Genomic DNA, 24,396 nt, shown 5'->3' on the forward strand with positions numbered 1-24,396 from the left:
CACCAATGGCAGCAGCGGCTCTCACGCGTTCAAAACGAGCGGTCGGCTGAAGCATGCGCCTCTGAAGAAACTCGCGGGATGGGCGTATGCGGCGTGGGCCACGATCCCATCGACCATGGTTGAACCTTCGTCCAGAAGTGACATCGCGAACGCACTTGACGGCGCCGAGGACGAGATGTTGTGGTCAGCGGAGAGCGACGAGGAGTGAGATGAGTGAAATTACTTCTGGAAATAAATCGCCCGTTTCTCTTGCATTCGTTTTTCTTGCTCAAGTTCCGTGCGCGTTACAATCGGAGGTGCAATATTTTTCGGTGTTTTAGACAGGAAAATCGGGTGCGCGTTAGAATCGGGTAAGTACGGTAATCAGATCTCTGAAACATTCTTTTCTATGTTCGGAACGAAGCCGCATTCATCGCCTGTGCCGCAGAACGAAACCAAGCTCTTAATGCGCCAGTATCAGGTCTAAACGAGGCGACAACAGAACTGATTTGTGCCTGAAGTATTCGGAGGTGACAGCTGCCGCCGTTGTAGACATCCGTAAGAGCGGCCAAGAAGCGCGCAGAACCGCGTCCCCGGATAGCTCTTGTTGGCGTTCGAGCACTCTACCAAGACGCAGCCGTTTTTGGAGGTGCCTTAAACATACTGTTTAATTACAGAGGTCACGATAACAAGTTGCTTAGTGCGCGGAAAGGCAAAAAGAAGTGAAACAGAACCAAAAGACTGCATGAGCCCCTATCAGCCCCCAGCACTCATCCCGTAAAAGTCGCGGATAAGCGGCGCCAGGCGGCGCAGCCATCGCGAAGCTCAAGGCGTAAAGTCTCTTGTACAGGAAAAGCTACCCTTCACAAGCGGATAAAACGTCCTGTTGTGCGTGCGTGCGCTTTACATTGAAGTGTTTTGTAGATCGTTTTGATGTAGGGATGCAAGCAACATTCCCTTTTGGTTGACGTGGTAAGCCCAATAACGAAGGGGGCCCGCGGCCCGTGGTCGGCGATATTTCTCTGCTGCATCTCCTTACACGCTGGGATTGGTAGGCTGTACGGACCACCAAGACGAAGCCCACTTTGCCTTATTGAAAGAACTAGCCTTTAGTAACAAGTCCCTTGCCGATATGCAAGATCTGTACCCTCTCATGAAAGGCAAGCCCCTTCCCGATACATAAGTCCACGTCCTTGTTGTGTCCAACTTCTCACTCATACTGCATATGCACATAGCTGCACGAAACGTTGCACAGCAAGCGGCCCCCTCTGCAGGCGTGCTGACGGGGCTGGTAGTGCGTGTGCTGTGTGGCGAGCCGGCCATGCACATGCCCGTCTACCTGAGGCTGCCGCTGTTCGACGAGGCCGAGGGGCAGAAGTTTCCCTACCGGACGCTGTGCATGGTCCTGAACCTGCTCGTCACCGTCGGGGGCTCGGCTCTCCTGCACAGGCTCTTCCTGCTCGGCATCCTGCCCAGGAAGCTGGACTGCTGCAGGTACTGCACACTTGCTGGGGATGGGGCGCGCATGTCGAGTACGAGCGCATACGTTCAGGCACGCCCACACGCAGAAATATGTGGTCACGTAGCCGAGAACGACGCAAGTTCCTTCAAGGAACAAAAGCTTATTGGACGAAGCAGTCAACTATGTGACATGCATAGGCAAGTGAGTGCCGTGAATCGAGTGCCATGGCGTTCGCCTTGAGAGCATTTATCTTGCGGCATTAATCATTCGAGAACCATCTATGGGGTGTTTGCCGGGACCGCAGTGATCCGTCGTAAGAAGCGGGTCGCCACAAGACCAGCCAACGTATCAAGAGGGTTGCACTGTAGCAGTCAACTGCTGAGGGGGAATGCGTTTTGAGATAGCTATCACTGTGCAAACAACTCGTCTCCGCTCCACCTGCGTTCCTTCTGCTGCATAGTGGAATCTTATTACCGATTCTGCAATCACAAACTGAAAGGGTGATTTGAACACGAGATGGAATTCTTTTGGGGCAATGCTCCTTGAAGGGGCCTTGCAGACAAAATACAAGTTTGTTTTATTCGAAATATTTGGTGTTTTATAGTGCCGACAGCATTTTTCCAGCAGCTAACGATGCTTTATTCAGCAAGAAATTAATAAATTTAAGTTAAAATTTTTATTCTCCCACCAAATCGTGTTTCACGACATCTGCGATGACGTAACAAGGACAGGCCTTCAAGCAAACATTACTGCGCTGTTTCATTTGCAGCGGACTGCGGAATGCCTTGTTTACCGTTAGTTCTCCTAGATGGCGCCACCATACTGCGCCTAACCACTATCCGCCTTTGCTTTGTTCTTGACCGCATTTGCACCTGGCTTGTTTTTGTTATGGTAGGTAGTAGTCGTTTCATGAAACATGGGGTATGTTTGACAAACAGGGTCACGTAAGACAATCTCCTATTCTAATCGGACAGAATCATGTGACAACCCCAAAGCGGCAGTACCAACAGCAGTACGCACTGGTACTTCTATGTGTACTTTCGTAACTTTCATTGTTTACCTCACCATTCTTACTGCTCCAAAATGAATATGAATTACATTGAAGCGAAAATAGCTAGTTCGGCAAGCTTATAAGCCCTGCCTAACTTGCGTTTGCTTTTGCTGGCCTCAGCCAAATGCACAGCTGTGCATATTACGACACAGGTTCTAGTGCAGGAAATGAGCAAGTGAGTCGCACGGCCATTCCCTTTTTTCTAATTATGTAGCTTATTTGAGTGAAGTTTACGTTGAAAGTGGTGTCAGTATGATTCAAACCAGGAAATCTTTTAAATGACCAAAACTTGCGTTTTGTCCGCATGGCCCCTTTAATTTGTGAACAGCAGACTCCGCAATTCGTCAACTCCGCAAAAAGTATGTATAGCAGTAGCAGCAGAGTCAGTGAGTTGAACTAGTCAGTGAAAATGTGTCTCCGAAGACAAAGCAGTGCTGAAAGAGACGAAACAGAACTAGCTGAAAAAAATGAGTGCTGGCTAAGTGGGGCAGTGCGGAACTGTCCTGCCTTTCTGCGTTTGTATTCTGCTTTAGTAATGTGTTTTCTTCCAAGACAAAATCATGCTGTGACTGCAACGTTGGCAGATAGTTTTTTGCAAAAGGACAAAGTGGCACTATACATGAGCAGTGTTTTCCATCTTCTCCATTATCATTATTCATCAGTTAAAACTTACACCAACTTCTCCGCTTACACATCCTGAAAAACTGAAAATTACGCCAGGTACCACGCAGTGAAAGATTGGGCGAGGGAGGAATGTCCAGAGCGAAATTTATATTTTCGTTTTGTGCTCACTCGACAGCTAAGTCAGCAGAAATGAGCACAAGGTATTCATGGGATAACTACACGTTGAATAATTTGAAACCACGTGATTGGCCCATGGAAACATACTTGTCAAAAAGTGTTGGTGCGTTTGATGCACCCAAGCTGCTCCTGACAGGTGAGGCGCACCGCATACTGCACGGCCCCACAGTAACTTTGATTACCTGTGAATCATTATCGTGTGTCAAAACATCGACGCATGGATGTTTTTGTTTTCATCTACGTCAGAAAAACAACCTTCAGGGGTGGGAATCGAACCCGCATCCTTGCGGTCAGCAGCCAACGACTTAGCCACTGGGCCACTTTTGCAGGACACACCAGTCAAGTAATAATGCCTTCCAGGTGTGTGAACTTGCAAAGGAATTTTCGAAATGCAACAAGGAGGCACGTTTAAGGTGTGGCCCTCCACCATACAGAAGTGGAGCACTCCAGTGGCCTGGTTGCCCCTCGGACGCAGCGAGGGAAGGGCAGAGTCAGTTTCATTCGCCTTCAGGCAGCCAAGAACGGGACATTTCGTCTGCTCAGCCCTGCACTCTGCTCGCATGACCAGCAGCAACATAACATTCCAGCACTGGCATGTGTCGCTTTCGTCAAAGGACCCTGCAGCACTTACCACACACTGTTTGGGATGCATTTTTGGGTATAAAGTCTATCATCCTAGCAATCTCCTCCTGTAAGAACTATAAAAATCTTTTAAGTATCGCCGGATCTACGCGAGATTTAAAATCGCTCATCATCGTTCTCTCTCAACTCGACTACATAACGAAGGCTGCGCACTCTCTCCTGCAGAGGGAGGTTGCTTGCGATGCTCTCTTTGGTGGCCTTGATATATCACAGGCCCGGGAGTTTTCTCTTTTGTACACAACCTGGAGTAGTCCATTTCTGGTGTGATGCGGTAAGAGCAGGCCCTGGAGCCAGCTCGCAACCACACACGCTCAGGCTGGCAGGGCGCTTTTCAACCAACAAGTGCTTGTTGTTGAGTGGTCTGGTTGAAAGTGAAGAATTGAGTTCATCACTCCAAATCCGCGCACATTAGAAACAAAGAAAAAGGCCAAAGCTGTACATACAAGTTCTGGCACAAAAAAGGTTGGTTCACAGTGCCGACGACACCGGACCATAACCAGAAATGCGAAAAATAAACCGTGACATTGTCCAGCAACAGCTGATATAACAGGCATTGCTGTGATGACATAATTAATTTAAGGCATTGCGAAATGAGGGAAACTAAAAAGAGCAGGGTTGGTTTTCCCGAATCTTTCTTAGTGATCTGCGAGCTTAGCGCTTCATGCGCACGTGTAATATTTGCGAGTACAGATTCCTGGGCTAGTTGGTGTTGCACTGTCGGAAAATTCATAGCGCATGCCGACGAGGACAAGCAAGGAAAGTGACACCCCGGAGCGCTACTTTCAGCAAGTTTTACTTGAGAGACCTGCCATATCAACACAATCACACACGCTGTAGTAATCAACTCAGAGTTGATTACTAGAGCATGTGTGATTGTGCCGTCATTAAGTTTAGCAGATAAAGAGTTGACATTTCCTAGCATTGCTGAAACATGTGGACAGTGGCAGTGAGAGTGCGATAAGTGTGTGAACATATAAGGCAGATCTTTTAAGTAAAACTTGCTGAAAGTAGCGCTCCGTGGTGTCACTTCCCTTGCTTGGGAAAAGTTGGTTTTACTGTCTCAATGATCGTCTCAGGACTACAGTCAAACCCGTTTATAGTGAATTGCAATATGCACCGCAATTAGTTCGATATATCCAATAGTTCGATATAGCCGAACCCGCCTATAATGAACTTATCGTTACAAGTTCGCAATCCTCGGGCAATCCTCCTCCTCCTCAACTCCACCATCCCCACATGCAAAAACGAACACAGTAAAGTAGCCGTTACCATACCAAAATAATCCATTTATTGCAAGTATTAAAGCTACTTTCCGCCTAAACTGCCTACTTTGCAAAGAAAAAAGCGGTGATTTTTGTTTCCACTTTCGTTTTGGCGGCTTCAACAAGCATAGCATTGTCTACACGAAACATTATTTGCACCAGTTCGAGTCCGCGTCCTCCAAAATCTAAGAAGCATTGGCGAAGCACATTGACTGCCGAAAGCGCTTCATTATAAGCGTCGGACGACTTTCACTCGCGACATCATCGGGAATGTGGGGGAGCTCTTCCCACAGTTCACCGATGCTGCTGTCTTGGTCCGGACTCGCTGACTGCGCGGGTTCTGTCGTGAGTCCCGCGCGTCGGAAACAGTTACGGGAAGTGTCGGGCGTCATGTCGCTCCGTGCGAGGTGCCATGTCTAAGTCGCAACTCTTGCTCCGTGGTCGCGGCCAATCCACATCTCAATCGCCGCTCTGAGACCATGCATTTCGGCGGACGTTCTAGGCGCGCAGAGTTCGATATATCGGATGTGAACTTCGTTATAAGGAATATGTTTCTCATGTATTTCCGTAACTGAATTATTTTTGTTCGATATATAGCATAATTCGCTCTACCCGGGTTCGTTATAGCCGGGTTTGACTGTATTTTGACGTCCGCTCACACTCAACTCACCTTAATCCACCTCAATCCACCTTAATCATTATAAATTAAATTTCATAATCATTAGTCGCCCATTAAACACGGCTGGACATGCTTTGGCTTGCTTCTGGCCTTCCTTGGGCCATGTGAAATTTTCCGTACAGTCCTATACATTTCCTGGTGACAGTCAATTAAAGACACCATCCATCCAATGAGGCATACGTACAAGGCTACTGCCTTAAAGGGACACTGAAGTGAATTTGTCAAGCTCCCGTTTTTGCTTGCACTGCATAGACTGGCTCAAATTAGCCCACTTTTCATCGTTTATCCGGTTGACAAATCGGTAATTATTTTACAAAGCGCGAAAGAAGAAAAACTACCATGCGCGGTTTGCGGCGGCCGTTCCAACTAAGCTGTGACGTTGAGAGGAGGGGCACCGTGATTGGACGATGCCCAAGGTTAGCAATCACACAAGTTTCGGTTTCGGTTCTGTAAAACAACATGTTTGACATCCGATGGCGTCGTTGGATGGGCATTCTCAATATCCCAGTAATCGTAGTACCGCGCTTTTGCCATGTTGTCGGCTGTAAAATGCATAAGATAAGCCTCCCAGGACGGCTTGGAATCGTAGCATTCACTAGCCGAGGCCTACGATGTGCATGAACGCCCTCCGCGTCCCCGCAGACGCACAAATGCATGCGCTTTTCCCCCATATTTGGAGCTTGCCTCACTCATGCCTCTATCGTAAAAAGTGTGTTCGCACCAGGCCAAGGGTCTGTTGATTCTGGCCTGTGCCCACTGCCCGCAAGTAGTCGGTGCTTATGGCAACAGCATGCCAACGAGAACTCGCTAGAGCGCCAGTGCCAGGCTGCGCGAGTTCTGCGGACTAGTTCGTGGAGCAGTGAACGTTGCGGCCCAAAAAAAGGCGAACTCAGTATAGAAAACATCGGCGAAAAACGAAAAAGTTACCTTATAAAAAAAAAAAAAGCTTGTGCCCGTGGGGATTCGAACTTGTGACGGGCAAAACACTTGCGATTACATACCTAGCGCACAAAACCACACGGCCACGGGAGAGAACGCTGCGGAAGGTGGAAATATAAGGTATATAATGTAAAACCAGTTTACACTTTCATTCAGTTTTAGTATTTCAAGCAGCTTAGGTGACTATTTGTTGTATTGCGCTCGTGCAGTAAGCGTACCCCGAGTTTCCACAATAGCTCACGTCTAGCAATTGCATTTCTTAGACGGAAAAGCGTTCGCAGATGCGTAGTCGTGCTGCTGACCGCTGTGCTTGTTCGCCCAGCGCAAAAAAGTGCTTCCCGCACCCTAGTTTACGCTGTACGGTAAAAATATCAGTTGATTTTATTTCCTTAGTACCTATATTGACTTCGCTGACTCTTCTAGCCCTTCAAGAGGCCTTATATTTTCGTACTGGCGTACCAGTCAGCGAAGCGTCGCTTGTGCAGCGCTTGTGTGAAGCGACCTTGACTTGGAGCTAGATACAGAGTACAAACTAACGAAGTAAAGAAAGGCGCATTCTTCCATTCACAAACGTGTTGTGGCTTAGTTTCAACTGATCGAGCGTACTGCCATGAACCGTCGGCGGCCGGCTGACTAAACGTTGGGCCGACTGACTCGGTCGCGGAAGGTCGGCGAGCCGTGCAGTAGCGCAGCCAATTGCCAGCTCCTCTCCTGCTGACGTCACACGAAAATGCCAAAGAAAATGGGTGAGAGTGCAGAGAGGAGGACAGCATTTTCGAATTGATTTTTCTACTAAATAAATTCGCGTAAACGCGCTCAGAGTGGTCGAAACAGGACCTAAGGACTCCGGACTACAATTTGCGCTCGTAATCCCGCATTGTTTACAAATCACTTCAGTGTCCCTTTAATAGCCTCCAGGTCACGAAAGCAAACCCTCCACGTCTGTTTCACCTGAAACTGCATTTTCACAGACTCGGCATTCACTCATTCCAGGCAGTCACTTTGGTGATCGGAAGAGGCAGTAGCGTCCATTGGCCGCACACACGATGCTCAGTTCAGAACTACGCCCAAGCAGCAAGCTTCGATGTTTGTCACACGGCTGGGTGGGGTCATCGTCGAACCTGTGAAGCACCAGGCAGAAGAACGGCCACTCTTCCCCAACCATGCATTGCCTGCACAAAGAAAGACCCACAATATGCTCAGAAGTATCAAGGAACAAGTGGCAGCAAAGGCGACAGCAGCCCACACTGCGGCGATAACGCCGACCATTTCACATACAATCAGCCCTGCTTATGTTGCGCATATGCAGGGGTGTGCAAATATTCAAAACTTAATAATGTACAAGCAAATAACGCGATACTCAAGTCGGCTTCAAATCAAGCAGCACTATTAAAAAATTCGAAAATATTTCCCAAGTATTTCGAAGTTTGAAAACGCTAAGGGAGAGTTGTTTCAAGGAGCTCGGTTAGACAAAATTTCGCCTTGTTGAAAACAAGAAACACCCTGCTAAAACACATGCTGCAAAACACACTCTTTGCAACAACTTAGAACAAGTTGGGCACTGGACGCATCACACTTTAGACCGCCACAAAAATGCACCAGCAATGTCTGCTTTTGGTGAGGGCTTTCCCACTCGGCACCGGTGACATGCAGGTAAACGGCACGGGGGAACGTCCTTCTGGGGAGGGCGTCTTGCCTCCTTGACATCGGGTTCACTTTTTTGTGCTTTTCCTTTTACATCCTGATGGCACCGTCACCCTCATTAACACTCTCTACGTAAAAAAGCCCAGCTGCGTCCTGATTTAGTCCCTGAGTCTCTGGTTGTCTGACCAAATGATGTGCAAAGTTCATCTTGTTTTGAAACCTATAATGCTCTTTTTCTTTTTTTTTTAGACTAGAATATAAGAAAAATGATGAGTTTGTAGAGCATTATGCTCCAAGACACTGAAAGTAGCCTTCTTGGCAGGAAGGCGTTGACACTGTGGTGGCTTTTACAGAGCTGGTTTAACCTGTGTGTTGTTATTAGTCACTTGAGGACATTTTGGCCTCTGCTTTTTTGATGAATTTATATTAGGCATGACATGCCTTTCGCGGAACCCATACTTGAGACTCTTGTGTGTGCTTGCAGGGACATTTGTGGCACAAGTGATTTTAAGATATTCTTCTGGCGACACTGGTGGCGCCATCTGGCAATGGATCTGGGAAGCACAAGGACGTGCGCACTCAGGGCCACTGCCAGGTGGCGCCACCAGTACCGCTGCACTCTGCGTTTCGTTTTTTTCCCCCTGTACTTTCTGTAATATTTTATTTGCTATTGCAAAAATTAAGCATCCATGTATTTCGCAATAAAGGAACACTGCAAATACTACTTGCGTATTGGGGTTCTGCCTCAGATATGCGTAATGATTTGTTTTTGATCAGCAATGTTGACAAGTATAAACACTGTTACCAGATTTAGATGCTTAGACATGGATTTGACAATAAAAACGTCTCGTTCAACAGCTGTCTCAGCTTTGGCCAGGCAACTGAATCGAGGGACACAGACAGACGAACCGAAATTTCCGCATCCAAGTAGCCCAAGAAAGACTGCAGTCTTTAAAAATTCGTGCACTTGGTACTGGGAAAGGGTCCCATGACCAACTGCAAAACAGGGATGATGCCACCACTCCATTAAGGCATGCTGACGAGGGTTTCACATCAGGTTAGTTTTTTTATGCCTTGCATTTCCCTATACATGGAATTTGCTTCCTAAATCTAACAGCTTCCAAAAATATTTTCACTTATTATTAAACAAATACTCAAAACACTTGTTGTTTTAAGGTCACTACATGAGATGCGAGTTGCCCGCATATAAAATATATATAGTATCCTAAACAGAGCCAGGAGTAGCAGGATGGCTTCTATATCTGTTTCATGGCATAGAAGGACTCCACAAACCCTTTCGAATAAGTCTTTTTCTACAGGCTAGTTACCAAAGAATGCTTAAGCAATTGCAGGTTCCAGTTTTCTTCAAACAAAATCACTTACTTTGTATTTGTTTCAACGCAAAAATCAGTACGTATTCGCACATCCCTATTGATGTGTGGTAACTTGTTTTTGCTAGAAGCAGTGCTGTTTACAAACTCTGCGCGCAGCAGTAGGCAATGAGCAGAGCAAATCACGATTGATGGCACATTTCATGCCGCACATTTTCAGAGGGATACTGGTTGTACTGCACAAAGGCATGCCACACAAAACACAGCCTCCAGACACCACTAGACGTCCATTCCCATTCTGTAGGCACACTTGTAGGCATGATACCTTATAGGCTCTCGAGAGCATTGAGTAAGGGGGATACAAAAATCAATAACAGGGCGGCCAACAAAAGAAAAACACGCAAAAAGTAATACGGAGACTACAAAAATAGAAGCGAGAAAACAGGCGAAGCAACTTGCACTCAGAACTCATAAAATAATGAAAATGCTTCGTAATATGTGGGAAAAGTGGGGGAAAAACAGAACTACGAGGTACATCAAGCAAAACACGATGAAGTAAAACAATCCAAAGGCCTAGGTGTTCGACATGCACACAGGTATCCCAAAAAATCTGTACCACCCGGCATCACCAACTGCAAATGTGAAGCCAATGTGTGTACAACAAGATTTTCAAAGAAAATGCAATCTGGGCAAAGAGTTTGAGCTGGGAAAATATATTGGTCAAATATAAAAGCATTACTAGTGGTACTGTAAAATATGGCTGCACACGTGTTCACAAGATGAGACGCCGGATCTGTGACAGGGGAGATACAATCGAGCCATGTCACCTGAGAAGGGAGACGAGGTGGACGACACAGGCTGGCGTGAAGAAGCCCCGCCAGTCGGCCACCAAGAGCCGCGACACCTCCGTGCTGGGCTGGGGGCAGTGGTAGCGGCTGACAAATTCGTCGTCCAGATTCTCGGGGTCCCTGAGTGGGTGAGGAGGAGGAAAGCCAGCAGAAGGAAGGCTTTTGAGGGGCAGCCAGCAGAGGCACAACAACACCTTAAAGGGACCCTGCAACACTCTTTGAGCAGTGCAAGTAAACCTGCGCGACGTTTAGATTACACTGCCAGGAATACCTGAGCCAAATATTACACGTGCACGTGAAGCGGTGAGCGCGAAAATCGATGTGAAAGACGCGGAAAAACCAACCGCTCTCTCTTCAGTTGTCCTCATTATGCAACCCCTGGCATGGCCTAAGCAACGTCACTGAGGCCATGGCATGGCCTAAGCAACGTCACTGGGGCCATGGCTGCCCGATCGGCTGTCACTGGTCAACTTCGTGGCTAGATTCTCCCATTTCCGTTGTCGTCATCGCTGTGTACGAACCTCTTCTATGCCTGAACCTGTAGGCACAGTTTTTCCGTTTCTTTTGTGTTTTGAGTGCGCGCAGAGCTTGAGTGATGAGCTCAATACTTCCCTTTCAACGGGACCACTCGACTACAAGTGTTTATTGCTTCAAAAACGCCCTACCAGCCCGAGCGCGCACTTGCGAGCAGGCACCCATGCCTGCTTTTTTGTGGCACCAGACTGGAAATAGGCCCCTCCGCGTTGCGGAGAAAAGGAGAAAACTACCCGGCATGTGATATATCGAAGGCCGCCGAAGAGAACGCCACGAGCCGCCCCCCTCTCCGGGAGAGAGCGCGCAGCTTTCGTCGCGTTGTCCGCGGTCGAGTTGAGAGGGAACGATTATGCGCGATTTCTCATCGCGCATAGTTTCGTTAATTGTGAACGGATTTTCATAATTCTTGCGGGAGGAGATTTCTGGGACAATAGACTTTATCCCAAAATACATTACTAGTAGTCGATGGCAAGTGTTGCAGGGTCCCTTTAAAGGGTCCATGAAGAGAAAATACAACTTTGTTTTACTTTAAAGAGTTAGGCTTCAGTACCTCACTCAGCTCCATTACGGCCACGAAAGACGTTTTTAACCGATAAAAACGCAAGAAATACTTTAGAACTTTCAAATTTCGCGCCACAGTGACGTGTCATCGGTGCGAGTGACGTCATATGGGCCAGCACTAAAAACATAATTTTCAGGGGTTAGGTGCACGTTAGCATTCAAGTGATTTGATCAAAGAGAACTAGCGGCCCCACTACAATTGTCCAGTCATGCGTCCTGGCGATTGATTAGTTCGGCCGCCGTCAATCGCCCAAACAAGATTCTGCGACGTCATAGAAAAGTTGCCGGAAACTGGCTAGCGAGTTGCCACAGCTCCACACGTTTTCCTTAATATCTCCGTTATTTTTTCGAATTTTGCGATGAAATCGGTATAATTTTTATCAGGACAAAGCAGCCTTTACTTATGACCCAAGCTTGCATTTTCTCTTCATGGCTCCTTTAACAAGGCACAGAACCTGCATCATTATCCCCTGCCATGGTGCGTCTAGATAAATGCAGCCACAGGAGCTAACCACCTGAGAACACCACGTTTCTGGCTTTCAACAAATACATGCGCCACTGCTTCAGCAAATTGAACATTAACAAAAGGCTTCCACGTTACTGGCATAACATCACCGTTTAATTTCTTGAAACCATTAATGAAAAAAAAGAACTGTCTCCAGTGGCTGAAAGGATAATTTAAAAGAGCTGCTTGCACGTGCCCATGAATGCAGTCAAGACCCCTAATAACAAACTCAACCGTCACGCTGAAATTGCTTGTCATATACACAGTTCGTTGTAAGTGTAATAAGCGTTTTTGCGCGCAAAAACATGGCACACATACGGCAGGCGCCTTCATGCGGCCGCGGATATCGCCTGGACGGTGCGCGACGATAGCAGCACGCTGCCTGCAGCCATGAAGCGAAGTTTGCCGCTTGCCCGCCAGAATGGAACTCCTGGCCCAAAAAGAATTTAGACAAGCTGAAAACATAGCTCATAATATATGCACAAGTGTCCCATAAATTGTCATTGGGGCCATTGCTGAAAGAGGCCAGCAACTTCCAGCCACAGTGGTAACCTGGCTCTCTGAATGCTTTACAATCACCACCATTAGTCGGGACACACTTGTGCGACACTTATGATCGGGGCACAGTTCGCTACGCTTATGGGTCGTTCGTACAGAAACTGCTTCCAGAGCACAATCACTTATGCAGGCTGCTCCTCCACCCAGGAACCACTTGGCAAAAAAGCGTCAAAGACACAATTGCACGATGAGCAAAGCCGAAGTTAATTTGCAGAAGAAATTGGTTATGCGCACCTGTTTAGGCAGACCGGATGCTATCACAACGCTCTCCAACTTGTCCAACACGGACATGTGCTCTTTGCCAAGCGACCTGCTATGAGTTCCCTGAGTGATGCACCTTGAGTGATGCACCTGTTAGTTCCTTCCCCAGTTTTCCAGTAATCTCGACTTGCCTACAGGGGGGCGCTTGCTCAGAATATTACAGCAAGGCTTTGGCTTCAATGAGCAACAACGACAGAGACAACAGTGCACCTCGAGGCGATGCCACAGACGACAGCTCCGAGCCACTCGTGCACTGGCAGCAGATCCTCCTCCTCCAGATCCAGCGTCTCCAACGCTGCGGGGGTGGACTGGGTAAACTCCACGGATGACCGGTGGCGAGGCTTGCAGGTGACCACGTTGTAGCCAGCGTGGCTGAAGTGGCTCTTAGCCGACAAGGCAGGCAGGCTGGGAGGCTCTTCCGGGGGCTCCCAGCAGACGGCCACATTGGCTACGAGCTCGCCACACCTCTCCAGGGACTGCCGCACCCGCTCGTAGTTCTTTTTCTCCGGACGGAAGCACTCTTTCCGCAGGTCTATCATTGACCCTGAAAGAGGAACAATATTTTCGAAGGTTACCATATAGGTGGGAATATAGGTCGAAATTTTTTACCCCAAAATGTTTGCCGAACCCGTCGACCTATATACCGGTCATTGTCATAACATTAGTGGTCATCTGGCAACCAGACAGCCCATCGAGCCCATCCAAACTGCAAAGGCGCCATTGCCACCAACATCAATTGAACTTGCCACCATTTCCTTTTTGTTGTTGCTTCTCTCGCTGTCAGTGGGCATGTGCATGCTATTTTCTTCTGGCTCAAGATAAGTTAAGGCACTTAGCACCAGTTCACAACAGCATTTAAAAGAAATGTTGTATGGTATGCCCAAGCCGACGGCAATGTGTCCGACTAGCGCCAGTACAGTGCCGCCGAAGAGAGTGCATGCTACTGGCATAAGCTGAAGGGCCAGCTCTCAGTATGCAATGCTCGAAAGACCTCGTTTTGGGGGGTGCTGCTGTGATGTGCCCCTGGAACTGAGGGACAAGGTGGCCACTTTTGTCAGAGAGCATCGTGCGACGTCTCTACAAATGGATGGCCGGGGGCAACACCGAGACGTTTGCTGGCCACCTGCGCAAACCGAATCTCGTTGCGGTCTGCACATGGGTGTCCCATGCTTGGCGCTCGCTTACTGATGACATGGTCTTGTGAGTGTTTAAAAGAAGCGCTCCATAAGCAATTTCCCGGACTCCACCAAGAACGACTTGCTGTGTGGGGGACAGTCATCTGACAAGATTTCTGACAGCTCTAATGACAAAAAGTGCTTATACCCTCAATAAAATGGTAATATCTGCATAATTTTCCATCCAATTTCTCGGCCGCAAGGTAAGGGGGTCGACCTATATTCCAGCTTGACCTATATATGGTATTCATTCAAAAGTTCAGCAGTCAATTTCCTCGTTTGGCAACACTGGAAACGGCCATAGACATGGCTGATGCGCCACGACATGGCGCGGCTTTTGCCACTGCACCCACACACCGAAGAAAAAAAAAAAAAGACACCGGCATGCGTCGTCTGCTGTGTTTCAACCCGATTCTCAATGGTGGTGTCAATAGAGATGTTATTAATCGCACTCACATTGGTTTCAAGGCATTACTTTGCATTCGGTAGGGTATAGTTTGGAACGTCCAAAACAAACCATGTGCTTAGCATGGACAAGTACCACCATCCCGCGGAGCCCGACGTAACCAGTGACGGCACACTCACATGGTTGCCGGCATGTGTGCCTCACCAGTGAATAAAAGCTATATTCAGACCTATATGGTAACTATTCTTTAGAAGGAACCTGCCAGGATTGGTTTTTCTATCAGGCCCAGACATGTGTCTTGCCAGCTTGGAGGATATTTGGAAAAACTGTGGACATCGTGCAACTCATCAAATTTTACCGGGGAGGATGTGGTGGCTATGATGTAGTTGATGTGACCTCTTGAGTGAGCATTTAAAAGCCATCCGCCTGCTGCTCTTTGGGCCGGAAGTGAAGGACGCCCTTTACGCCTAGACAGTCCCATACATCTCTCTGCCCCAAACTCACCCTCTCACAGAAACCGCTCTACGATGGCATAAAATTCAGCCAGTTTTTTCTAGAGCAAATCAAAGTTGAAGTTTTGTGCTCTAAAGGAGATGCACTTTGGGCATGAGACGTGCCTAGTACTGGACTATGCAGATTCGATTGATTAATACCACCTGTGGTATGCAATAAAACTTTCTACACGTGGACATTTACGCTTTTCACCTTTATCAGGAAAATGGCCAACTGGGAGCGTACTCCCAAACACTCGCTCAACAAGGCAGACACGTGGACTCTGCAAAAATGATCACACATCACATTTTCATCATCTCAGCAGAGTTTTATGCGTTCGCTGTGGAACAAACGGAATGCCAGGAACCTGCAGAATGGCTTTCCAAGCATAACCCGTCAAACTATACACACAGAGTTCACGTTAATTTCACGGCTCTTTGAGTGCGTTTTCAAAAACCACATTGCCCGTTAGAAATCTAAACAAGACTAATGTTCAGAGGGAAATTGGGGCTTGAGATGATAATCATCAAAAAACGGGGAACATTGATGGAGCTAACATTTGAAGCCCCCCTTCGTGAAATGATAGCTCCAGTGGAATTTCGTTCTTGGACCATTTCTCATAATTGTTTGTTACTGTTACAGTGATAAATATAAGCACTTTAGTGTGTTACAAAGTGCGAACTTTTTAGATGCCACGCATCTCGTTCACCCGCCTTGTCCATGCATCCGGCGTCGGCGTCGTCGTTGTCGGCGTCCACCCCTCCCCCATTCTCTTCGCCGCGCCAGATTCGCTCTCCGCCGCTCACCCCCTCTCCTCTCCGATAGCGAACACTCTCTCGCGAGGGGCATTGGATTGGATTCGATTGGATTGGCTTGGATTTGGATTGGATTAAAGTGGATTGCGTTGGATTGTGTTGCATCATAGCCGCGGCAGACGCAGTGGCGCCGGCGCGTCCCCTCACCGTTATGCGCGCTATAAAACGCGGTGCCTGCGCCGCTCCACTCCATCGTTCCAGCGCCGTTCCTCCGCTGTCCAACGCTGCAACGTGAACCCCCTATGCGTTGCATCTACACAGGGGTTCCCGCGAGGGGAGGTGGGAGTTTTTTCGTTCATAATAGACCACACAACACTCACTCACTTGGTCCTTACGTAGACTTATGGTTCTTTCATAAGTTTATTTGAACGGAAATATTCCAGCAAAGACGCCTACAATCTAAAAAAGAAGAGGCACATAGACTCACTAGTGAAGAATAATTCACCTCTTCACCTTATTCCTTGTTTCCTTTGGCTTTGTTTTCGTATCTGCACATGACGCAGCGGTCCTAAACGTATTACGCCCACGACGGAAAATTAGGAAAAATGTCACATAAACACAGCAGAAAAGTGCCTCCACTGGGTGACTCGACTGATGACTGTTAGAGTTATTTAAAAGACATGAAATCACCCTCCACCTGCGATGGCGTTTCCTCTTCTATCTTTTTAAATAAACAGATTTCGAACCAAATAAGTCAACTATATATATATCCCTTTCTCTAAACAACAATGATGGGGGAGTGCGACGTCTAACGTGCCTATCTCCTATTGGTCGAGTCCATGGTGGAAGAATATTATAGGTGTTTGAACGAAGGCCGCGAGGGCGCTGACGGTTTAGTCACACTTCCGCTCCTTCCGGCAGGTGGCAGCACTTGTGTCAGGGCCATCGTAGCCGGGCTCTATGCATTGCCTGCGCCAGTCGGGGCCGTGAAAGGCAAGCGCAGCATCCCTAACTCAATCGATGGCTTGTGTAGACTGGGTGAGCAGTAATGGGCGTCTTTGCTCTATTCGATGCAGCACGAGAGGTCGTAAAAAAACCTGTCTCCAACGCAACGCAGACCTTGAGAGCGAAATGATTACAATCAGCTGGCGCTATGTTATGTACACATGGCACGCGACCGCTATTTTTGTTTAGCCTGCATCAGAAATATAGCAGCAGCGCAGGGGATGGAATCTTTAACACTGCTGTAAATGCTATACCGCACCCACGAGGCAGGCACTGCTGTTGCATAAAAATAGGAAGCTAATGATGACTTCCATTGAAAACTCAATAAATTCACTTTTGCGACTGCATTTCTCCTCTACCCGCCGCGGTAGCTTAGTGGCTCTGGCGTTGTGCTGCTGAGCCCAAGGACGTGGGCTCGATTCCCAGCTGCTTTTCTGATGGAGGTAAAAAGCAAGAACACCCGTGTGTTTGAGATTCCGGGCACGTTAACGATCCCCAGGTGGTCAAAATTAATATGAAGCTCTCTTCCACTACGACGCGCCTCATAACCCGGGTAGTTTCGGCGCCGTAACCCCATAAAAAATCAATCAATTTCACTTTTTTATTGAAGACATGCGTGTATAAACAATCCATCAGTGTTTATGTACAACAGAATTTGCACATTACAGTACAGCACAATGAAACAGAAAACACAACAAGAACTTCTGCGCATGTCCTTCCCCTCTTTGTGGAAAACAGGCGTGTAACAAACACTGCTTCAGCAATTACACACAGTAAAATCCACCAAATCACGTCAGCTTTGCAAGCTTGCGCAGTTGCTGGGCTTTGTTCTTCATTTGAACTAGCCTCTGCTTGCAAAACTGCCTCATTCTCACATGTAGCAAGGTAGCCATGATTTCTTCTTTGTGGTTTGGACAAGAAATGAAAATTGGTGCTCTTCAAGCACACTCTTGACAGTGAGTTCATAAACATTCTTGTCAGCCTCATCCTTATGAAACTGGACTTCTGCGGCTTGCAGAAAGTGGAAAACATGTCACTTCGGGTGCAGAAGGCCACCTCTGGTTTTGCACAAAACAAGAGCTCCTTCCGGTTGTTTGTGAACTTCGCTTTCTTCAACAAGGCCTTCTCGACATACGAGGCACAACATATTGCGAAGAAGTTTCCTACACATGAATCCTTCAAGGCAGTAAATGATGCAGTCAGAAGGGACTTCATAAACATGATCAAAAACATCCTTGCACTCGACTTCTGCTGAAACTAATCCATCTAGTTCCTCTTCAGCTCCTGGAGCTTTGTCGTCTGTGCACCAGCTTCTTGGAAAGCAAGCTTTAAGTCTGTCAGTGTTAGTGCACAGCATTCCAGGCTACCCTGAAGTTCGCAATTTCCAAATTTCGGTGGCTTCATTGGACTATAAAAGGACAACATATTATAAAGTTGAAGGAAAGGGGGCATAGAAGGCTGCTCATTCTGACCGCCTACATGGCGAATGACGCCAAAAAACCGCACTAGCACATCCTGATTGAACTTTCCCGTCAAAACGCACTTAAAACAGCAGCTTTTTAAGAGGTATCGCGACAGCTCCAGTGCTGAGAGAACTGTCGCACGAAGGCCTTCAGCCGTCTGGTCGGTTAAAAAGCTTGCTCAGCTATCTTGCCTGACGCTGCCTCCTTTTCCCCCGTATTTAGTCAATGCGGGAAGGAAGCAAGAACCCTTCCGTTGGTAATGCCCTCCTTGGGATGGTACCTGTTCAGTGCGCCAAAGAGGTCATTGAACTTTTTTGTGAACCGCACTGTCCCTTTAACATTTTGAAGGCCATCTGTTCCCCTTGCCGAGCAGCATTCTAGGCCATCCGCTACGCTTTGGCTAAAAATTTGCGTGGCCAGCTTCACACGTATCTTTTCGGTGTTTGTGGGATTGATGTGTGCAAAAGTTATCTTGGGGCAGACACGCAGGTGGGCAGGTTGCTTCACATCCTTAACAAATACTAGCTTATCATAATGGGACCAATGAGCATGCTCACTAAAGTACATTAGTGGTGCTGCCTGCAATGGCCCCAAAATCTCTGTAGCCACTATAGGTCATTGTCTTGGAATGCACCCTCATTTCTTCCTTGCGTACTTGCATTTCATCAAATACAAGGATACCGTGCCGCTGAAACTCGTTCTTCGTAGCCAGCCTCTTCTTGAGGGCAGCGAAAAACCTGCTGTCAAATCCGCATTGTGCCCTAACCAAGCTCAAGTACTTCCAAATTGTTGTTACACATGGTAAAGGTAGCACATCATTGCCACGAAGGAAAGAGTATGCTGCAGGGCTGCGGATGTGCAATAGGAGGCACATCAAAATCCAGTCTTCTGTGTAACGACGGCTTTTCTTATTCTGAAATCTGGCTGCTGCAATGCACTCTTTGACTGCGGTTAGTTGTGCGCTTGGAAGATTCATTTGACTGAGTTTTGAATGCGTTGACGAGCTTGCTTAAGTTCTGTAGAAAGGTTCTTGAAACTCTTGAGAAGGCGACTTTTCGATCTCCCTAAAGCATAATTAGCACGTCGCAGTGCTGCTATCTTGTCTTTGTTCTTGTAGCCATGTCAAAGTGCACAAACCCTGAGCCTTCCCTTTGGATTTGTTCTCTCTAGTTTTCTTTTCTTGGTGCATCTGCAAGGTGTCTGAAAGGCTGGCGCATTTTTGGCAAACTGATGAGTCCGTGTTGAGTATGACCTGGCAGCTGTTGTGTCGCCATTTGTCATACATGTCAACAAATGCACTTTTTGGCTCCACATCTGGATACTCCAGCGTACTTGGCCCTCCAGCACAGAGCCTGATTTCTTCTACATGCTTCACGAGGTCTCTGACATTTTCAACTGTGGATATGGGGCCTGAATGCTGCCTCTTTTCTATCACAGCACTGCCTTTCCTAGGAGCACCATCCTGATGTTCGTACTTGTGTTGATCTTCACAATTCTTGGTGCCACCAATGATGATGCAAAGCTTGCGGCTCCCAAAGAACATGACGCAGTTGCGGCTGGCTGGTCGACATGCGGTGAATTTGACGCACCTTCACCGGCGAATTTCCCGCACTTTAACTGGGAAAAGACGACGCTTTTTGATTGGCCAAATTCAATCCTGTGAAAACCCCACGTTTTCGATGGAAGGCAGGGTTCCAGTGGGTTATCAAACAACGATCAGAAAGGGCGAGGAAACAGCCTTCATTGACAAAGCTGGGCCACTTTGCTCACGCTCACCTGCAAAATTTGCACTTTTATTGGGCTGCGCCGCGGAAAGTGGGCTGGAGTAGCATCCTCCAGGGTCTGGGCCAGGGAGATCATTCGGCTGTTCGCGCAGCTCCTTCATTACAGGCGCGGCATTCTTCTTTTTCGCTGGAGAGGCTGTCGTTCCATGGGTTGCTCCCTGCTTTTGGTGGTCTTGGAAAGGTACACAGGGCAATCAGGAAACTTTGTTGGCACAGCGTCCTTTGAAAGTTCCGCACGTCGTGTTACGCTTATCAGGACGTGTCCCTTATATTCGGCAGTCCATGTTTTCGATAGAAGGGGTGGCTCAAAATGTCTGTCACACACGTGGTCCGTCGGTTGCAGCACCCGGTCTTTCCTTGAAGGATTGCATGGCGCCACACGTTCAGTCGATCCTCTTCTTTCGGTGCCAAAAGCAGGAAAAACTTCTCGCAAGAGGACTTATATCCTGTCGTGCAACGAGGCACGAAAACTTTTTTCCCATCACGGAACTTTATTCGGCACTTCGAACAAAAATACGGCACTCAATTTCGCTGAACATGCCCGTGAAACGAGTCGTTGTCGCAGCTTTCTTACGTTCCGATGCAGTTCAGCAGGCCACTGGATATGCAGCGCCATCTAGTGGAGCTCCTCAAAAGCACGAGCAGGCTGCATGCGCGCCAGCCAAGCGGCGAGCCGGCCCCGTTGAAACACCTTGTTCTTCCACCGTGGTCGAGTCGCACCCCAGGCAGGAGATGCCTATAACTATACCGGCATCCAAAAGGTGCAAAAAGAGAAGCGGGATGCCCAGATAACAAAGGGGTGTGCTAGAGAGCGCGGGTGAAACCCGGCATTTTTTTTACCGAGATGGAGTAATAATTATGAACTATGACCAACACAGGCGAAGTTCCATACTCTGCAATTGTTTAATACAACCCAGTCGCATGCATATACAGCAGCATATTCAGAAGAACAAGAAGCGCTCAGCTAAGTGCAAAAACGAACTACGAAAACAAGGTAATCACAACCCACCCTACCCCAATTACACAAAAGATCGTAACACAATTACTTAATGAATCAGGCAGGAAGTTTGAATGTGAATAAATTGAAAATTACATACAAGAAAAACAAAATACAGTGCTTCATTGTTGTGTGACTAAGTACACGCTATCTTTACTACATACGCTATTTACACAGATGAAGCCAGTACAAAGACACGCACCGAGAGAGCTACACACACACACACAGTTGAAACAAGAAAACATAGTACTCATTGCACACACAACAGCAAATATCCCGTCAGAAAAGAGAATTAAGCAACCTGTATACCGTTATAAATAAGCATTACCCCCTGCACTACACCTTAATGTCAGTGGCACGCCATAAATGAGAAAAGCAGCGCTGTATTTTCCAGTGATCTTTTCTTTTTCTCTCCGCCAGTTGTACTTTGTGTCGGTTCGGAAATCCTTTTCAAGCCATGACCATTCGGCGTGGTTTCTGCATAAACGTCGCAAAAATTCCGTCCACGCTGACTGGTGCCCAATGAATTGACATGAGGGCTAACCCGTTAAGGCGCTCTTCAGTGGTTCGGTTTCGTAGTTACGTCTTAACCCTCTTTAATGTTGAGAAACTGCTTTCTGCCGTGGCGGTTGTCACTGGAAACGTAGCCAAAAGCTGGACCAGTGTGTGAACGTTCGGAAACAGGCTCCCATCGCAAGCGTCGGTGGCATCGTGCGGCATCTCCTCGACTACCATTGCTTCCCATTTCATTTTGCACATTTCCCACTCTCCTCTTAGTGCGGGGATGTGCGTTGTCCACGTGTCCTGTATGTAAAATTGGAATGCCAGCTGCATGGACTCAAAGTTTCCTTTAGAGGCGTGTTTGGGTTAAACAAAGTGCAGACTACTCAAAAGTGACCTGTGACTTGCAAATCGGCGCTCGAGGGAAGCTCTCAGATCGTCCATGTATGGAATAAACGTCACTCGCCTATATTATTCCTCTGCTGAAGTTGATGAGAAGTTATCGCGATGTTTCTGCATGCCGACTACTCGCGGCCTTTCACAGTTTACGCCAAAATCAGACACTGTCTTTTGACATACGGAAAATTTTTTCTGAAACTCAACCTCAGAATTAACAGCCATTTCTTCTAGCTTCTTCAACACGAGGTCTACGTAGTCTAAAGCGACGTTCATGACAACAAACGCGCTCTGTAAGTACTCGGACGAACTATGTGTGAAGCTTAAGAAGGTGTCACAAACACTAAGACATGTGAGAAAGTTGAAGGAGCATACTCGATGGTGGAGGGATGATGCGGTGGAAGTGCTGGTTGCATCGCGGGCGATCTCAATGAGCTCTTCTAGTGCGGCAACTATTTGGGGAAATGCCTCACTAAACAATGAGACCGCCTCATGGCATTCTCACCTCGTTTCACAATACCATTGTAAGCGGCAGAAGGATTTCGAGGCAGATTCAAGGCGCCTCTTCAGGACCGCAGTTCTTTTAAGCGAACCCGTGAAGAAAGTGCAAACTTCCTTGATCGTGCCGAAGACGCGTTGAACGTCTTTAACTTTGGAAGCATCGCTCAGGCAGAGGTGGAGGGAGTGCGATGAGCAGTGCGTGTACAACGCAGTTGGAAACTCTTCTCGAATGATCGCCCGTACACCGCGGAATTCTCCACTCATCACCGCCGCGCCATTGTAACCTTGGCCTCTCAGGTGTTCCAGCTGAAGGCCTAGCTTAACAAGCTCACTTTTCAGTTGTGTGAGCTAAGCTAGAAGCACTGACATCTTCCACAGCTAAAAAATGACAAGAAATCCTCCCGAATGCACAAAGTGTCGGGGATCGACGAATCGCACACACAATGAAAATTGTTCTGTTTGCGATATGTCCGATGTTTCGTCTGCTAGCATGGCAAAAAATTCTGCTTTGTTGACTTCTGTGACAATTCTATCTTGGATCAGTTTCCCAATATAATAGAAATGATTTCATTTTGTACGTGCGGACTTGAGTACAGAGTGTTGTTTCTGGCTGTTTGAACATGATCAATCAGCACGGTGTCCCCTCCATTTGCTCTGTAGCGTAAAAGCGCCCTGAAGTTGCCATCGTTGTTTGCTGGCTCTTCAAGAGTAAGTCACCCTGAATCTTTGTCGCCTCTGAGAGCGAGGTCTTGTCTTTGCACAGTGTGATAGTCTCAACGATTGCACGGAGTTTAGCCTTGCTGTCCTCAAACAAATCCTTTGCTTGCTGGTTGAGCTGCATATGGACGCTATCATCCACTTTGCCTCTCATCACATCGAGGAAACTTTGCGCATCAAAAGTGGCTTCCATAATCTGTCCGCGAATGGCTTTCGAAAGTCTCAATGGCGTGCTTCCACTTTCTAAATGGCGTGGTCATGAGACTTCTGCACGGTTGGTGAGCCCCTTTACCAGCTTCCGCTTTAGCACAAAAAAGCACGCAAGTTTTGCAAAATGCTCCCTTCTGAACATCAGAAAAAGCAAACCACTTATATCGTTGAAGCCAGTGGCACGAAAACTTTCTTGTCTTGCCGTCACTAAAAACCGATGGCTGAAATTCGTAGTCGGAAGGCGGTGTCCAGGCTTTGGAGTATGCCCGATCTTTGACGTCATCAGGTATGTCAGCGCAGTTAACGTAGAGTCCAATGTCGTATTCACTAACTGGGATGGCAGTTCCTGCTGTTTCTTCGACCTGATCAGATGTCCCGGAATCGTCGCCTGTCGCTGCTATGGTTCCGTTTGATGAAGTGGAAGCTTGGGACGAGCCAGGGTGCGACTCCTATTAAGAGGAAAAAATTAATTTAAATTAGGCCCAGCTTATAGCCCAACGTGAAGCATGTAGACATTGTTGAAAGCCTTTCTTTGAGTTACGATGCTCAGTCTCACTCAGTAAGGTTACATGGCCTGACTGCTGGCCGCCATTAGATAGCACCACGCGATTATCTTACAATAGTGTCCCAGTTTTTTTTTTTAGACATGTACGGTCGTGGGCAAAAAGCATGTAGCCAAAGATAGTTCAGTCAATTTTGTACCGTGTACATTAGATCAGTTTGCGCGGAGCGCAGCAAAAAACTTTTGCGATACACTTTATTTGTTTTCGAATATAAATACGGAGCTTCAAAAAAAATTACCTCTACACCAAGTTTGCAAAATTAAAAAAGAACAGAAGTAATTAATATAATTACAACAATAAATGTGCGTACTGATCAGTAACTATACACTCCATCTGCTAATATCCTAAGGCATATTTCCGGAGCATCCTATATG

General features: G+C 47.4%; 2 protein-coding genes across 6 annotated transcripts in view; one reads left to right on the forward strand and one right to left on the reverse strand.

Annotated features, from left to right (window-relative positions):
• The window catches only part of LOC144161584 (high-affinity choline transporter 1-like), a 68,809-nt gene extending 65,376 nt beyond the window's left edge, over positions 1-3,433 (forward strand). Inside the window, exons 10-11 of the mRNA XM_077692229.1 lie at positions 1,254-1,473; positions 3,430-3,433. Of these exons, the coding sequence (XP_077548355.1) occupies positions 1,254-1,473; positions 3,430-3,433 (224 nt within the window). The remainder of the gene's footprint in view (positions 1-1,253; positions 1,474-3,429) is intronic.
• Positions 3,434-7,695: 4,262 nt separating this feature from the next.
• Positions 7,696-24,396, reverse strand: part of LOC144162598 (ribonuclease P protein subunit p40-like) — a 31,874-nt gene continuing 15,173 nt past the window's right edge. For 3 of the 5 annotated variants that reach the window (XM_077693207.1, XM_077693204.1, XM_077693203.1), the window contains 3 exons: positions 13,268-13,601; positions 10,618-10,758; positions 7,696-7,987 (listed from right to left, as the gene is read on the reverse strand). In XM_077693207.1, the coding sequence (XP_077549333.1) occupies positions 7,813-7,987; positions 10,618-10,758; positions 13,268-13,601 (650 nt within the window). In that variant the 3' untranslated portion in view covers positions 7,696-7,812. Of the gene's footprint in view, positions 7,988-10,617; positions 10,759-13,267; positions 13,602-19,128; positions 23,909-24,396 lie in introns of those variants that run through there. The other 2 variants (XM_077693206.1, XM_077693205.1) reach the window with 1 other exon arrangement.

The sequence above is a fragment of the Haemaphysalis longicornis genome, unplaced genomic scaffold, assembly GCF_048455015.1.
Source record: "Haemaphysalis longicornis isolate Haplotype H1 unplaced genomic scaffold, Haemaphysalis longicornis Haplotype H1 scaffold_12, whole genome shotgun sequence".
Taxonomy (NCBI): domain Eukaryota; kingdom Metazoa; phylum Arthropoda; class Arachnida; order Ixodida; family Ixodidae; genus Haemaphysalis; species Haemaphysalis longicornis.